This window comes from Engystomops pustulosus, chromosome 11 (genome assembly GCF_040894005.1).
Source record: "Engystomops pustulosus chromosome 11, aEngPut4.maternal, whole genome shotgun sequence".
Lineage (NCBI taxonomy): Eukaryota > Metazoa > Chordata > Amphibia > Anura > Leptodactylidae > Engystomops > Engystomops pustulosus.
The window spans coordinates 65,001,409-65,020,186 of NC_092421.1; the positions used below are offsets into that span (position 1 = coordinate 65,001,409).

General features: G+C 39.4%; 1 protein-coding gene across 4 annotated transcripts in view; it reads right to left on the reverse strand.

Moving 5' to 3' along the window:
• The window catches only part of VTI1A (vesicle transport through interaction with t-SNAREs 1A), a 226,960-nt gene that overhangs the window by 166,354 nt on the left and 41,828 nt on the right, over positions 1-18,778 (reverse strand). For 2 of the 4 annotated variants that reach the window (XM_072129290.1, XM_072129288.1), the window contains exons 4-5: positions 18,654-18,731; positions 4,107-4,127 (exon numbers count right to left, since the gene is read on the reverse strand). In XM_072129290.1, the coding sequence (XP_071985391.1) occupies positions 4,107-4,127; positions 18,654-18,731 (99 nt within the window). The remainder of the gene's footprint in view (positions 1-4,106; positions 4,128-18,653; positions 18,732-18,778) is intronic. The other 2 variants (XM_072129289.1, XM_072129291.1) reach the window with 1 other exon arrangement.

Sequence of the window (18,778 nt, forward strand, 5' to 3'; positions counted from 1 at the left end):
GCAAATGATGGAATACTTTAAAGGACGAGTCGTGGACTCAGTTTCCACCATATAAAATTAGAGGGGGGGAAAGAAACTGAATATATTACTCCGCCAGGAGGACGACGAAGGAGCGAGATTTCAATATCAAACTCAAATGGTGTCTGAAGGAAATGATGGCGTTCTGGGAGAAGGGGAAGCGAGCCGGCACCAGGTCATCCTCTGACCCAAAAATGAACAGAATGTCTGACCTGTTCCCTTCCAGAACCGATATTCAGCCGCTTACATGTACCAGATGAAAACGAGACACCCGTTATATATGTACATAGAGTAGTAGACCCAGTATGGAGGACTGCACTGGTTACACACGTAGGGCTCACTCCATTCACTTCTAAAGAAGCACCAAGAAAAACCAAACCCCATCAAAGCAGATGAAGAGAACAATAGGGGTGGGACTCAAATCTAGCAAAACATTTATTGGCGGATCTTGGGGAAATGCATTCAATGTCCAAGAAGGAAACACATTCAATTCCTAAAATCTCAGGTTGGACACATTATATAAGCAGAAAGAGAAGGATGGCACAGCCATATTGGATCCAGTCCAAGTTGAGGTATAGCTTTAGAGGGGCTGACTCGAAGTCCCAATATACAATCCAATCTGGTCAAACAGAAAAAAGCAGCACTCCATTTAATTGAAGAAATATATACCCCCAGTGTGCCCCCAGTGTACCACAGGTGAATACATTTCTTATCGGCGTGCTGCCTTCTTCTGTTTTATTGCATAGGTTTCATACAGTAGGTATTTCTACTGATGGATCAGTCACACAGTAGGTACCTGCCGATGGTAGGTTTCCTTTAAAATCTGCACATCAAAAAACACTCCTAAAATAATCTTTTAAAAACATGCTAATGAGCCCAAAGAGCTACTTTAGCCCCTCTGTGATTTGGCTATGCCACCCCCACTCCAGCTGCACTGGTGCAGTAAGCCATAGTGTGTCCCTGGTTTATCATGCCTGATTGTGATGGTTGATTTCCTTTAAGAGTAGCTACCTGCTGATTTGTAGAGACTAAGTCACAAAGTAGCTACCTGCTGAATTGTAGACCATAAGTTACAGAGCAGCTACCTGCTGAGGTACAGATATTAGGATACAGAGTATCTACCTGCTGAATTGTAGACCATTAGTTACAGAGCAGCTACCTGCTGAGGTACAGATATTAGGATACAGAGTATCTACCTGCTGAATTGTAGACCATTAGTTACAGAGTAGCTACCTCCTGAATTGTAGACCATTAGTTACTGAGTAGCTACCTGCTGAGGTACAGATATTAGGTTACAGAGTATCTACCTGCTGAATTATAGACCATAAGTTACAGAGTATCTACCTGCTGAATTATAGACCATAAGTTACATAGTAGCTACCTCCTGAATTGCAGACCATAAGTTACAGAGTAGCTACCTCCTGAATTGCAGACCATAAGTTACAGAGTAGCTACCTCCTGAATTGCAGACCATAAGTTACAGAGTAGCTACCTCCTGAATTGCAGACCATAAGTTACAGAGTAGCTACCTCCTGAATTGCAGACCATAAGTTACAGAGTTGCTACCTCCTGAATTGCAGACCATAAGTTACAGAGTAGCTACCTCCTGAATTGCAGACCATAAGTTACAGAGTAGCTACCTACAGATGTGCAGACATTAAAGGAAACCTGCAATCAGGAATCTTCTTATTAGATCCTAACGGTAGATTACGCAAATATCACTCATCCCCATACAGTTTTAATTGTATTGCAAAAAAAAGTTTATTTCATTGTTATGCTAATTAATTTCATTTCTTATTTAGGAGTAGCGTGGCATAGCCTTAGCCCCGCAGCTCACAGAGGCTATGCCATGCACCAAGCAGCTTGTGACTGTAATTATCATAAAAATTAAATAAAGCTTTAAAAGATATGGTACATTTTAGAGAGTTTTTTTTTGGAGAAACTACTCTACTCTACTAAGTAGATTCCTTACAATAGACTTCCTTTAATATCCAGACTAGCTACCTGCTGATCTGTAGACATTAAGTTTGAGAAGCTACCTGCTGATATTATATTTCACCAAAGGAAAATTGCTGGTAAGATTCCCTGTGCTCATTGGATCTCTTAAAGGAAAAGAAGTATCTTCCAAGGGCATATAAGCGTAAAGTACAACTTTATTCCAAACACACAAATAAGGAGTCTTTCTAGGAAAATCTCACAACTGAACAGGACATGAGAGCATTGTGGAAATAGGAAGGTTCTTTGAACTCTTATTAACTTTTGAAAATTTCATCTTTTGCTGCATTAAAAGTCTTGCTCACAACTGATGCTTGAGCACTGGAAGATCTTCATTGTATCCCATCGGTGGATGATAGTTGTACTTGCCTTCTCTGACATTTCTGCTTATGGAGCTGTATGTTCAGAGCTCAATGGCCATTTCCTAAATAAGCCTCTCTCTACCCTTCTAATAAATTCCAACTCTGACACAGCTGTACAAGATTTCTGGTAGAGCTACATCATATTTAAAAAGCGGGATGCACTTTAAGAATGCACAATTTTGGAAGATTCAAGTTCTGCTCTCTGTGAAAATCCTGCTCATGGACCTGCAAGTTCAGAGCTCAGTGGGCATTTCCCTATATAGCTGAAATATCTGATCCTGATAAACTATAACATTGATATAACCGTGTTATTTGGCAATATTTTTTCAGGTCGACTGGCAATACGTTGTGCATGAAACAAAGTGGGGGGTACACTTTGGGAAATACCCAATTTCTGAAGAGATAAAACTGGATGCAAAGCAGATTTAAAAATTGGTTGGGTAAAATATGCAAATATTTATATACAAAGCAATTTGGAAAACAATTGAAATAGTTTTGCTACTACCAAATTATTCCTCTCATGCACCCCTAAAATAGACATAATTGGAAGTGTGTTGTATAAGCAGCATCATATAGGAATAACAGGCAACCAAGCAATTCTAGATCTTCTAGTGAGCAAAATACAAATAAAGAGAGCAAGCAGTCAACCTGTGTACAGAATACGGCCCCTTGCACAGGCCTGGGCATGCATACAGCCAGATGCAGGAGAGAGTGGGGGTAAGCGCTCCTCACCACTCCCCCCCCCCCCTCCCTATAGAGTGCCGAGTGGCTGCCGACGAAATACAGAGCGGTATAGGCCATGTCCTACATTTTCCAATTTGAACGCCCAGCTAGGTTACGTTGCGGCGAGACAGCATGTGTTCACCACAACGTGACCGGGAGCCACAGACATCCATAGGCCCAATTTGTTTGCATGGGGCCTATTTGTTTGCATGGCTTACATAACACCTGCACATCATTACCTCTCTCTCTGAACACTGTGATGGGAGCTGGACAGCAACATCATGGCCACCTATGACCCTACGAGTCGTCATGTTTTTAGTACTAAACAGAAGTCCCACAAAGAGACAGGGACTCCTAGCATCAGAATTGCATGATTACCAACAGATGCCAGTGGCTCTTGGGGTACAGGTACCTGCACAGGGTCCAGTCTGGGAAATTTGCTGATATCTGTATTTCATCAATTGAATGGGACTGTGCAAAATAAGCCTAACACATTCATTGCTCCCTATAGGTTGTGCATCATCCATTCACATGCAACATAGCCACATACATGCAAGCAGACGCTGTAATAGTAGGTGCTAATCCTCCCACTTGTAGGCAATAATCTGAACAAGTGCAAAGACATTTTGGAAATTCAGTTGTAAGGTAAAGTGTTTGCACCCAAAAGCAGGGATCACCCTGTCGGTGTACTGATGAAGTCCCAACTCACCAGCCTTGGTCAATAATATCTACGATCACCCTAAATTCTGCCTCTTATCACCTTCTATGACTAGTGAAGCTGGTGTTTGCATTGGAGAGAGTGTAAGAACTCCTGGGAAACATTAGCGGGTGCAGTGTCACATTGTGTAATCTGCTCCTCTCTACGCACTGTATCCCTTTCAAAATAATTTTTAAAAAAAACTAAATGAACAAAGTCAACTTTTAGCAAACGGAGCTTTGAAAGTGAATGAGTGAGTGAGCCGAGTGGTGGGAAAGGGGGTGGCGAGCACGGAGCTCGGAAGCACTCACCTCTTCCCGTAATTTTATCAACTGCGACGAGAATGCACAAAGAGAGATAAAAAGGAAAGAAAAGGCAAGAGAGAGAGATCAGTGGTGACAGGATACAGAATTAACACTGACAATTTATCTGTTTACATGTTTAGCATTTACAAAAATCACAGACAAACACATTAAACAGCTCCGCGCGCTGACTACCACTCTGACTACGCTCCTCCGCTGGGTTTGCCCCCACCCCCCCTTTTTTTTTTTTTTTTTGTGAGTGACTAAAGATCAGTTTCTCATACTGTCACATTAAACAGAAAAAATGGTTTGGGATTCTCTTTTAAAAACACATCTAAGACGTGATCATCAAGTAGAGGGGAATGGCTCGGCGAAACTCTGTTACAAAAGAAAAAGGTTTTAGCCTCGGAATTCTTTATCCTGTCGACTTACACCCCAGTTCACGGTGACAAAATCGCTGCTATTCTCGCCGATGCCCAGGATAACTACCAAGGCCCAACCCATAAAAACAAAGTGACAAAAAAAAAAAAAAGTGCGTGTACATGCGGGCATGGTGCCATGTGGAAGGAGTGACCTGCTGCACAGCGGGCACTGGCTGGCGGTTAAGTGCTGCCACAGTCAATCGGTAAAATCAGCAACTTTTTGTTTGTGTTATTTTTTTTCCTTCTCCTTTTTGCATGTGGCTCTGGCTCAGCATCTTCTTGCCAGGTGCCTGTGAACCAAATCCCAGTCTCCTCAGATTACCCTCTGTCAATAAAGCTCCGAGCTAAGCACATTTATCCAACTTCTTCTCTCGTATAATGTTCATTCTCCTTATAAAGCATTTGTTGGCCTTAATGACGACCGATTGTGACAAGATTGGGGGGTTTTCAGTAAGCAAATTACTGCAGCTCGGCTGCTCCAAAATAGAGTTTGGGTCAGGAGATGGCAAGCGGCTCGGCTGGAGTTTTAGGAAAAGCCGTCAAAAATAAATAAAAGCTAGAGGTAAAATAAAAACAACAAAAAACTGCTCACGGAATAAATGACGGGATGTTGTGAATGCATTTTGGAGACAAACATAAAATACAACCGGGGCTATAATATTAGTTTCTTAAATCCTACAAATTTATTAAAATACTAATGTGCTTAAGTTAAAATTTAAAAAAATTATATTATAATTTCTTTCTTTTTGGAGATTTCACAAATATAAATAACTCAGGCAGTTTCTCAATTTATTTTGTGGAAATGTAAAAGAACTGAATGAATCAGACTCAAGTTCAGTATTAAGTCTATCACATGTAACTTTATATTTTTAGCTTTGTTATTTGCTCGTTTCTATTGTCCCCTGACCCGGAGATACAAAAATTCTCATTGAATTGACATTGTAATTAGTTTTAATTTAATTTTGCTAAATTTAATATTGTGTCAGATAAAAATACAAAGAAATAAAGGCCAGAAACATAACAAAATAGTTATAGACATAAAAAAAAAAAAAAAAAAATATTTATAGAATGTAACCCCCCCCCCCCCCAAAAAAAGCTATAAATAATATATATATATATATATATATATATATATATATATATATATATATATATATATATACACATATATATAAGTGACATATGACAGAATACGGAACTTAACTCTGATTCATGCAATTCTTAAATTATAAATGCTACAAAATTACATAGACCAATAATTTATTAGTCAATTTATTGGTTATTTATTTTTTGCTTTTAACACAATTCTTTTTGCAATTTTTATTTATTAGTAAAATACAATTTTAAAAGATTACAACTAAATACTACAAGGACAATTTTAAAAAAATCCATATTCTTTTACCATCCCTTTACTTCTTTGATTAATACACTATAAGGAAGAAATAAACCATTTTTATCGGATTGGATTTATTTTTGAACAGTTTTTTTTTTTTAGGGGTTATTAAAAATAGCATTTTCCTGTAATGACTTCCCGACGCTGAAATCCTCTCCAGACTCCAGTGATCATCGCCGGTCTGTGAGAACGGGCCTCATATTATGACAGATATTTATTTTTCAGAAATGCTAATGTTTTGTGTGTGAACGATCTCATTTCAGAGAGATATCGGTGGGCGCAGGATAGGTTTCTGTTTATCGATAACGGGAAAAAGGCTTCTTCTATCTCGTCCAATGATCTTTGCAAACATTAAGATTTTTTTCTTAGACCCCCTGCTCGCCCCCATCTTTATCTTATTTGTGCTGGGTGGCTGAATTTAAGCCTTTTTTTTGGTAGGATTTGTTACTAAGCAAAGTAACAGAAAGCTTCTCTTTTATCATTGTAATCAATGGGACTTTCAATCAAATTAGAAGAAAAAAAATAAAAACAACCTACAACAAAATTTTTTACATTTTTATTTTATTTCTCGGTGACATTCAATGTAATGTAATCAGCGCTAATTTCTATATTCCTAACAAGGCAAAGACAGAAGGAAAATTTAGCTGCTTTTACAAAAAAAAATGTAAAAGATTTTTTTTTCCTTCCCGTCAATGCGGAACTTGATGTAAGGGGTAAAATCTGTTTCTTTGTAGACTTGGGGAGGGGGGGGGGGAAAAATCTGGTTTGCGCCGGTTTGAGCCAGTAGAATCTCTTGTGGTTAAGCCGTCTGCTGTGACTAAAATCAAAACCTGCGGCGGCGTGTGCAGTGGGGTTGGGGGGCGCATGCACGTGACTCCCCAAACTACCGAAAAAATACATAAAAAAAAAAAAAAAAAAAGATAATGTGCCGACCATTCCTGCCTGCATGCTGATAACAAATAAATGCTGAACTCTATTAAACGCCCCTTCCCTATTATCGCGGGTCGAACAGACAATTTTCTGAACTTATGATGGTTGTCTATTTACTTCTCTATAAACCCTCGCCGTGCGGAGAAGAGATTTGAGCTGGCTAATGATCTTCTCTGCCGGGGCTATATGAGATGATACCGGCCTTCTTCAGATCTCGGGGAATTAAATTGACCAACTTCACCCGCCAGCTCTGTAGCTGAAGACTCGTCTACTTTGTGCTCAGCGAGCCAAATCTCACACCAAAAGAATCCGGGCGCCAAAAATTAAGTATCTTATGCAGAGCAAATATTGGGCCCGGAACCTGGATCATCTGGAAATATTTACCATGCGATTCCACTTTGAGAAATGAAGAGTTAAAATCCCAAAAAAACAAAAACTGAGAATAATAGAACTGCACTGACGTCCTGAACTAGAATGTTAATATCACAATTATTATATCCGGCTCGTATCATGAAATATCGCTCTTGGATGACAAAAATGATTACTATATTATCCATATTACATTCTATTATTTATTTGTATTTATTATCTATTTATTCAAAGTTGATTTGATTTTATTACATTTATTGGTTGAATTCATTTTATATTACAGACATTTGTTTTCTTAGATTTTTGCTTCAATATGAAAATTGAAAAACTTCAGTGATACATTAAATTATTAATTCCAGGGAAAACTTTTACTAACTAACTCAAACACATTATAAAAGTGAATTTCAATGAAGTATAGTATAAATAGTACAAATAGTATAAAAAATATATATAATATATTATACACACACATCTATATCTTCAGGAGAACTACATTGAAATTCACTTAAGATGTGTTGATTTGTGTTAGTAATCCGTGTGTGTGTGTGTTTATGTATGTATGTATATATATATATATATATATATATATATATATATATATATGTATATATATATATATATATATATATATATATATCTGTATAGATCTATATATATTTGTATAGATATATATAGATATATATACTTAAGGACACCCGACTTACAGACAACCCATAGTTACAGACAGACCCCTCTGACCTCTGGTGAAGCTCTCTGGATGTTACTATAGTCCCAGACTGTAGTGATCAGCTGTAAGGAGTCTGTAATGAAGCTTTATTGATAATCTTTGGTCCCATTACAGCAAAAAAATGTTTAAACTTCAATTGTCACTGGGGCCAAAATTTTTTTCGTCTGTATCTACAATTATAAAATATACAGTTCCCTCTCACATACAAATTCAACTTAAGAGCAAACCTCCGGACCCTGTCTTGTATGTAACCCGGGGACTGCCTGTATATATATATTATATATGACAAGGCGAGCACTGTCACCTGAATGTCATATGATGTATTTCTGTTATTAACAAACACAAAGAAGATATAACCCCAAGAGCTTTTACACCTTGAAACTATTTTTTCTATATTAAAAAAAAAAAAAAAAATACTATTAATTAAAAATGTAAAAGGATCGAAATAGATTTGACCTAATAGCCAAATTTTAGTCCACAGAAATGAATTTGAAGCAGCTGGGGGTCACTGAGGGAAGGTTTGCAGCCTCATCTTATCCATCGGAGACAATAATAGAGGTTGCAATTACCTTATTACAGAGGTCTGAAAGGTTCCTGGCTTTACTCAGCAATCTATTTATATGATACAGTATCTATATGAAGCTATTATATATATCTCTATATCTTTTGGCATGTATATGATACACGTACACTATGAATGCACTATACATAGACACCATGTATATGAAGTTATTAGTACGTAAATGATACACATACTATCCATATATACTACCTATATGAAGCTACTGGGATGTATATGATACACGTGTGTGCATATATATATACACACACACACAGATAGATATATATATATACATATATACTGTACATTACACCATCTGTATGAAGCTATTGGTATGTAAATTATATATATATTATCTATCTATATGAAGCCATTGGGATGTATATACTATTCATTAATACTATCTATATGAAGCCATTGTTATGTGTAGTTGCAACAGATACAAAGTTGCAGAGAAGAGACGACTCTATGAAGACTTTACAGAGCAGAGAATAAGGACCCAAACCCTACAGATCCGAGGTGTTCCTGTGTAAGATCCTATGGTATAACCCATTATCTAAAAATCACCAGTACATAAGATGCTTCCTCATTGTTTTATCAAATGTTTCAGGAAAAAAAATATATTAAAAATGTATTTTATGAAGCAAAAGAAAAAAAAACAAGAGTCAAAAGGAAAAAAAAAATCTATAATATTTAAATATCCAGTTATCACCTATAATACTGTCATTTTCCAATAAAATATCATGTGGAAATTATAATATTATATGGGACCAGAAAATGATGGGAAATGTGTAAAAAATCATTGATGTATACAAACATATATGAATAAAGTATGTATTTTAAAAATGTATATAATAATTCTTTCTCTCATTATACACACAAATATGTATATACATATATATACACATATACACACACATACATATATACATACACACATACATATTCACATACATGTATACATACATACATACATAATATCCTATAGTATAATCTATACCTATATATAGTCCCATAGAGGGACAACATAGAGGCTACTCTCTGTAACTAATATATTATGTTCAACTACATGATATAATTCCACCCACAAACACTTCATCTCCATTCTAACACAATCTATAATATCCGATGCTGTGCTACAACATAGAATCATTGGATTCTGATATTCTCCAACCAATAACATAGTGCAGGACCCCGTGGCCACAGATCTAATCCAGGATCAGAACGTCCAATGAATGGTTAAATAAAATCTCCATTCCCCGGCACAATGTTGCGGCTCACCAGGGGGCTAGCCTAGAGTAATATAGAGAGATATCCTCATATTATAGATTCTTAATATCAAAATAGTGGCCTAATGTATATATACATAATGGCCTATAACGGGATGACTCGCACAGTGATCCCACCCTATAACATAATCCATCACACAGATAAGTCAGGGAATACATATGTAGATATAGATGTTATAGCAGTGTCACTCGGAAAGACTGGGCAAATACAGTGACAGCGACCTCTAATGTAATGTACCATATAGGGATGTTACAATATTATATAGTGATACTAACATGCAATAAGCTGTATACCCCTATATAACACCACCTATAATGTAGCATAGAATATGGTAAGAATCGCCTCTCCTCTAGGGTAGGATATAAAAATACTACAATATAATATGACGTAACCCCCTAGAATGTAGTGATAATAACATATAAAGATACAAGTATTGTGATATTATATATCAGACCATAATCTGGTGATACGACCACATCATATAAGGTCTAGCAATACAATGTATAAAGTATAGCTGTACACAATCTAATGATATTACCCTAGAATATAATTATATTACCAGATAACATTACTTATATTGTAATACCCTAGAATACTCTCCTAAATACAGAGATACTAACCTATTACATAGTGTGTAATATAATAACTACCTTATCACAGTACAGTCATTGTAATGGATACAATGGTGCATTATATAGTCACTATATCTGAAAATAATATAGTTATACTACCATATATCGCTGCTTATAGGATACGACTACCATATAAAATATAATATATAATACAGTGATGAGATAATAACAGTGTATAATATAGCGATGAGATAATAACAGTATATAATATAGCGATGAGATAATATAACAGTGTATAATATAGCGATGAGATAATATAACAGTGCATAACAGTGAGGAGATAATAACAGTGTATAATATAGCGATGAGATAATATAACAGTGTATAATATAATGATGAGATAATATAACAGTGTATAATATAGTGATGAGATAATAACAGTGTATAATATAGTGATGAGATAATAACAGTGTATAATATAGCGATGAGATAATATAACAGTGTATAATATAGCGATGAGATAATATAACAGTGTATAATATAACGATGAGATAATATAACAGTGTATAATATAACGATGAGATAATATAACAGTGTATAATATAATGATGAGATAATATAACAGGGTATAATATAGTGATGAGATAATATAACAGTGTATAATATAATGATGAGATAATATAACAGTGTATAATATAATGATGAGATAATATAACAGTGTATAATATAATGATGATATAATATAACAGTGTATAATATAATGATGAGATAATATAACAGTGTATAATATAGTGATGAGATAATAACAGTGTATAATATAGTGATGAGATAATATAACAGTGTATAATATAGTGATGAGATAATATAACAGTGTATAATATAGTGATGAGATAATATAACAGTGTATAATATAGTGATGAGATAATATAACAGTGTATAATATAGTGATGAGATAATAACAGTGTATAATATAGTGATGAGATAATATAACAGTGTATAATATAATGATGAGATAATATAACAGTGTATAATATAATGATGAGATAATATAACAGTGTATAATATAATGATGAGATAATATAACAGTGTATAATATAATGATGAGATAATATAACAGTGTATAATATAGTGATGAGATAATATAACAGTGTATAATATAGTGATGAGATAATAACAGTGTATAATATAGTGATGAGATAATATAACAGTGTATAATATAGTGATGAGATAATATAACAGTGTATAATATAGTGATGAGATAATAACAGTGTATAATATAGTGATGAGATAATAACAGTGTATAATATAGTGATGAGATAATATAACAGTGTATAATATAATGATGAGATAATATAACAGTGTATAATATAGCGATGAGATAATAACAGGGTATAATATAGTGATGAGATAATATAACAGTGTATAATATAATGATGAGATAATATAACAGTGTATAATATAGCGATGAGATAATAACAGTGCATAACATAGTGATGAGATAATAACAGTGTATAATATAATGATGAAATAATATAAAAGAGTATAATATAGTGATGAGATAATAACAGTGCATAATATACCGGTAATAGGGATTTAACAGTGTATAATATAGTAATAGTACAATATAACAGTGTATAATATAGTAATAGTACAATATAACAGTGTATAATATAGTAATAGTATAATATAACAGTGTATAATATAGTAATAGTACAATATAACAGTGTATAATATAGTAATAGTATAATATAACAGTGTATAATATAGTAATAGTACAATATAACAGTGTATAATATAGTAATAGTATAATATAACAGTGTATAATATAGTAATAGTACAATATAACAGTGTATAATATAGTAGGGATATAACAGTGTATAATATAGTAATAGTACAATATAACAGTGTATAATATAGTAATAGTACAATATAACAGTGTATAATATAGTAGGGATATAACAGTGTATAATATAGTAGGGATATAACAGTGTATAATATAGTAGGGATATAACAGTGTATAATATAGTAGGGATATAACAGTGTATAATATAGTAGGGATATAACAGTGTATAATATAGTAATAGTACAATATAAAAGTGTATAATATAGTAGGGATATAACAGTGTATAATATAGTAATAGTACAATATAAAAGTGTATAATATAGTAGGGATATAACAGTGTATAATATAGTAGGGATATAACAGTGTATAATATAGTAGGGATATAACAGTGTATAATATAGTAGGGATATAACAGTGTATAATATAGTAGGGATATAACAGTGTATAATGTAGTTACACTATATTAAAACCATGTATAATATAGTGATGAGATAATAACAGGGTATAGTATAATAATAATAATATAATATAATATATAGGGATATTGCCCAACAACATGACACACTGCTATTTTTCTGTATCATACGGGCACATATAACGTGTAGTCCCCCGCACATGTGACGTCAGCCCCCCCCCCCCCCCCTCATGTCACACTTCACATTCTGGGGTGTTGGCTCCTTTATCTGTAGCACAATAAGACACAGGGCAGATATTCACGACTGGTTGAGTAATAATTGCTATAAGATCTGATCCCATCAGCCGGGGAGGAGGGAATGGAGACTACACTGAGACCCCATGGAAACAGATCTCCTGCATTATATGTGGGGCAGCCGGATACCAGGGAACAGACATGGAGCCCCCTCTCCAAATAATTGCTATGGTTTGTGTAATGAAAAGTTATACAATTTTCCAATATACTTTCCATAACATTTCTTCACAGTTTTCTAGATCTCTGTTTGCTGTCATTCTATAGAAAGCAAAGTTGTGTGTTATAATGAGCCATGCACCTGTGTGACATCACATGACCAGGGATATAGCGAGCAGTGCACCTGTGTGACATCACATGCCCAGGGACATATCAAAAGCTGTGCACCTGTGTGACATCACATAACCAGGTATATAACGAGCAGTGCACCTGTGTGACATCACATAACCAGGTATATAACGAGCAGTGCACCTGTGTGACATCACATGACCAGGGATATAGCGAGCCGTGCACCTGTGTGTAACATCACATGACCAGGATCATATCAAAAGCAGTGCACCTGTGTGACATCACATGACCAGGAACAGATTTCCATGCATTGGAAGCTTCATATAGAATGACAGCAAGCAGAGATCTATAAGAAGAACCATAAGGAATTGATACAGAAAGTACATCTGAAAAGTGTATACCTTTTCCTTATACAAATCATTTCAATTAATGGCAGAATGTGGACTAGGAAGTGTAAGTATCCTTTATAGAGGGGATGTGTCAGCAGACTACAGGCTGCCCTCTAAAGCCCAGCACTAGGTATTACACCCAATATCACTATTACTAGAGATGCTACTTGTTTTTAACTTCTTTCAATCCTCTCCAACACAGACAGACAAATGGTAGCGATAAACCTATAGATAAGACCCCAGGATCGCCCCTCCAGGATCCTCGGGGGCATGGAGACCTCATCGCTAGGTAGTAAGTAACGGGTGTTACTTACTATGAATATTACCGGAGCAGATCTGCTTCCATTTAGCGCTGACGTAGCCCCTGCTTGATGTGTTATGACATCTATATAAATCTATGAGGTCACCTACACAAGGGTGCGAAGTGAGGGGCGCCGCACAGGGGGATAATCACACGCCTATGGTGATGATACTACAGGGGTGATGGGGCTGTGATGTACAGTGCTGGGGATACTGATGGTGATGATACTATAGGGGTGATGGGGCTGTGCTGTACAGTGCTGGGGATACTGATGGTGATGATACTACAGGGGTGATGGGGCAGTGCTGTACAGTGCTGGGGATACTGATGGTGATGATACTACAGGGGTGATGGGGCTGTGCTGTACAGTGCTGGGGATACTGATGGTGATGATACTATAGGGGTGATGGGGCTGTGCTGTACAGTGCTGGGGATACTGATGGTGATGATACTACAGGGGTGATGGGGCAGTGCTGTACAGTGCTGGGGATACTGATGGTGATGATACTACAGGGGTGATGGGGCTGTGCTGTACAGTGCTGGGGATACTGATGGTGATGATACTACAGGGGTGATGGGGCAGTGCTGTACAGTGCTGGGGATACTGATGGTGATGATACTACAGGGGTGATGGGGCTGTGCTGTACAGTGCTGGGGATACTGATGGTGATGATACTACAGGGGTGATGGGGCTGTGATGTACAGTGCTGGGGATACTGATGGTGAGATACTACAGGGGTGATGGGGCTGTGCTGTACAGTGCTGGGGATACTGATGGTGATGATACTACAGGGGTGATGGGGCTGTGCTGTACAGTGCTGGGGATACTGATGGTGATGATACTACAGGGGTGATGGGGCAGTGCTGTACAGTGCTGGGGATACTGATGGTGATGATACTACAGGGGTGATGGGGCTGTGCTGTACAGTGCTGGGGATACTGATGGTGATGATACTACAGGGGTGATGGGGCTGTGATGTACAGTGCTGGGGATACTGATGGTGAGATACTACAGGGGTGATGGGGCTGTGCTGTACAGTGCTGGGGATACTGATGGTGATGATACTACAGGGGTGATGGGGCTGTGCTGTACAGTGCCGGGGATACTGATGGTGATGATACTATAGGGGTGATGGGGCTGTGCTGTACAGTGCTGGGGATACTGATGGTGATGATACTACAGGGGTGATGGGGCAGTGCTGTACAGTGCTGGGGATACTGATGGTGATGATACTACAGGGGTGATGGGGCTGTGCTGTACAGTGCTGGGGATACTGATGGTGATGATACTATAGGGGTGATGGGGCTGTGCTGTACAGTGCTGGGGATACTGATGGTGATGATACTACAGGGGTGATGGGGCAGTGCTGTACAGTGCTGGGGATACTGATGGTGATGATACTACAGGGGTGATGGGGCTGTGCTGTACAGTGCTGGGGATACTGATGGTGATGATACTACAGGGGTGATGGGGCTGTGATGTACAGTGCTGGGGATACTGATGGTGAGATACTACAGGGGTGATGGGGCTGTGCTGTACAGTGCTGGGGATACTGATGGTGATGATACTACAGGGGTGATGGGGCTGTACTGTACAGTGCTGGGGATACTGATGGTTATGATACTACAGGGGTGATGGGGCTGTGCTGTACAGTGCTGGGGATACTGATGGCGATGATACTACAGGGGTGATGGGGCTGTACTGTACAGTGCTGGGGATACTGATGGTTATGATACTACAGGGGTGATGGGGCTGTGCTGTACAGTGCTGGGGATACTGATGGCGATGATACTATAGGGGTGATGGGGCTGTGCTGTACAGTGCTGGGGATACTGATGGTGACGATACTATAGGGGTGATGGGGCTGTGCTGTACAGTGCTGGGGATACTGATGGTGATGATACTACAGGGGTGATGGGGCTGTGCTGTACAGTGCTGGGGATACTGATGGTGATGATACTATAGGGGTGATGGGGCTGTGCTGTACAGTGCTGGGGATACTGATGGTGATGATACTACAGGGGTGATGGGGCTGTGCTGTACAGTGCTGGGGATACTGATGGTGATGATACTATAGGGGTGATGGGGCTGTGCTGTACAGTGCTGGGGATACTGATGGTGATGATACTACAGGGGTGATGGGGCTGTGCTGTACAGTGCTGGGGATACTGATGGTGATGATACTACAGGGGTGATGGGGCTGTGCTGTACAGTGCCGGGGATACTGATGGTGATGATACTACAGGGGGTGATGGGGCTGTGCTGTACAGTGCTGGGGATACTACAGGGGTGATGGTGCTGTGCTGTACAGTGCTGGGGATACTGATGGTGATGATACTATAAGGGTGATGGGGCTGTGCTGTACAGTGCTGGGGATACTGATGGTGATGATACTACAGGGGGTGATGGGGCTGTGCTGTACAGTGCTGGGGATACTGATGGTGATGATACTATAGGGGTGATGGGGCTGTGCTGTACAGTGCTGGGGATACTGATGGTGATGATACTACAGGGGTGATGGGGCTGTGCTGTACAGTGCTGGGGATACTGATGGTGATGATACTACAGGGGTGATGGGGCTGTGCTGTACAGTGCTGGGGATACTGATGGTGATGATACTACAGGGGTGATGGGGCTGTGCTGTACAGTGCTGGGGATACTGATGGTGATGATACTACAGGGGGTGATGGGGCTGTGCTGTACAGTGCTGGGGATACTGATGGTGATGATACTATAGGGGTGATGGGGCTGTGCTGTACAGTGCTGGGGATACTGATGGTGATGATACTACAGGGGTGATGGGGCTGTGCTGTACAGTGCTGGGGATACTGATGGTGATGATACTACAGGGGTGATGGGGCTGTGCTGTACAGTGCTGGGGATACTGATGGTGATGATACTACAGGGGTGATGGGGCTGTGCTGTACAGTGCCGGGGATACTGATGGTGATGATACTACAGGGGGTGATGGGGCTGTGCTGTACAGTGCTGGGGATACTGATGGTGATACTACAGGGGTGATGGGGCTGTGCTGTACAGTGCTGGGGATACTGATGGTGATGATACTATAAGGGTGATGGGGCTGTGCTGTACAGTGCTGGGGATACTGATGGTGATGATACTACAGGGGGTGATGGGGCTGTGCTGTACAGTGCTGGGGATACTGATGGTGATGATACTATAGGGGTGATGGGGCTGTGCTGTACAGTGCTGGGGATACTGATGGTGATGATACTACAGGGGTGATGGGGCTGTGCTGTACAGTGCTGGGGATACTGATGGTGATGATACTACAGGGGTGATGGGGCTGTGCTGTACAGTGCTGGGGATACTGATGGTGATGATACTACAGGGGTGATGGGGCTGTACTGTACAGTGCTGAGGATACTGATGGTGATGATACTACAGGGGTGATGGGGCTGTGCTGTACAGTGCTGGGGATACTGATGGTGATGATACTATAGGGGTGATGGGGCTGTGCTGTACAGTGCTGGGGATACTGATGGTGATGATACTACAGGGGTGATGGGGCTGTGCTGTACAGTGCTGGGGATACTGATGGTGATGATACTACAGGGGTGATGGGGCTGTGCTGTACAGTGCTGGGGATACTGATGGTGATGATACTACAGGGGTGATGGGGCTGTGCTGTACAGTGCTGGGGATACTGATGGTGATGATACTACAGGGGTGATGGGGCTGTACTGTACAGTGCTGGGGATACTGATGGTGATGATACTATAGGGGTGATGGGGCTGTGCTGTACAGTGCTGGGGATACTGATGGTGATGATACTACAGGGGTGATGGGGCTGTGCTGTACAGTGCTGGGGATACTGATGGTGATGATACTACAGGGGTGATGGGGCTGTGCTGTACAGTGCTGGGGATACTGATGGTGATGATACTACAGGGGTGATGGGGCTGTACTGTACAGTGCTGAGGATACTGATGGTGAGATACTACAGGGGTGATGAGGACATCAATCTAAAGTAGCTTCACTGAATCTAAATGGAAACAAAAGTAATAAAAATAATAATTGATACCAATTATAAACTAAGAATATTAGTATTTCACTCATTATTGATATTTTGTATTATTATTGTATTATTTGTTGTTAGTCTCGTGCTCTCATATCCCGCCATTAGGCTACAGAACGTGTGCCCGCCCGGCCGTAGCGATCTTTACGTCCTCCATACATCCATGTGAATGAGCCCTTAGTCTGACAATACTGTCGGATCGGGAAGAATATCAGGGAAATAAATAGTAAAAATAAAATATGATAAACAGAGAAAATAAACAATGGTCTTTCCTGCTCGTTGGGGGTGTGCTGGGGTGCGCCTGCTCTCATGTACATGTCAGGCTGTGATCACAGGCAGGACACGGGGGCCTGGAAGTAAAGCCCATTCTCTGCGCCTCTCGCCCCCGTTGATCCTGGAGCACCGAGTGGTTGGGGGCCTCGGCCCGAGTTGATTTAATTATGATATCAAAGAGTGTTTGGGGGGTATTAGATCTCTCTTTTTTAAAATAGACACAGGACGGAGCGGTGGTCTTCTTCATCACACTGTGTCCTAGGGGGTGAGCCCAAAATACACAGAACAGATGGGATGGGGGTGCAATAATCAGCTGCAGGCGCTGAAGGGTTAATACCACACAAGGGGTTATGGAGCTTTGCATTAAATAACATCACTTCCACATGAGTTGAGATGATGGGGGTTGTGGGCCTTCCTCCCCCCCCCCCCCCCCACTAGATTAGCATCCTACCTGGCTCTCCGAGGAGCTGCCATCGTCCCCCAGAAGCTCCCCCCGCACCTCGTCGCTGTAGGCGATCCGTGACCTTTTCTGCAAAACAAAACAGGAAGAAAATAGATTTAAGTCTTAGGAAAATA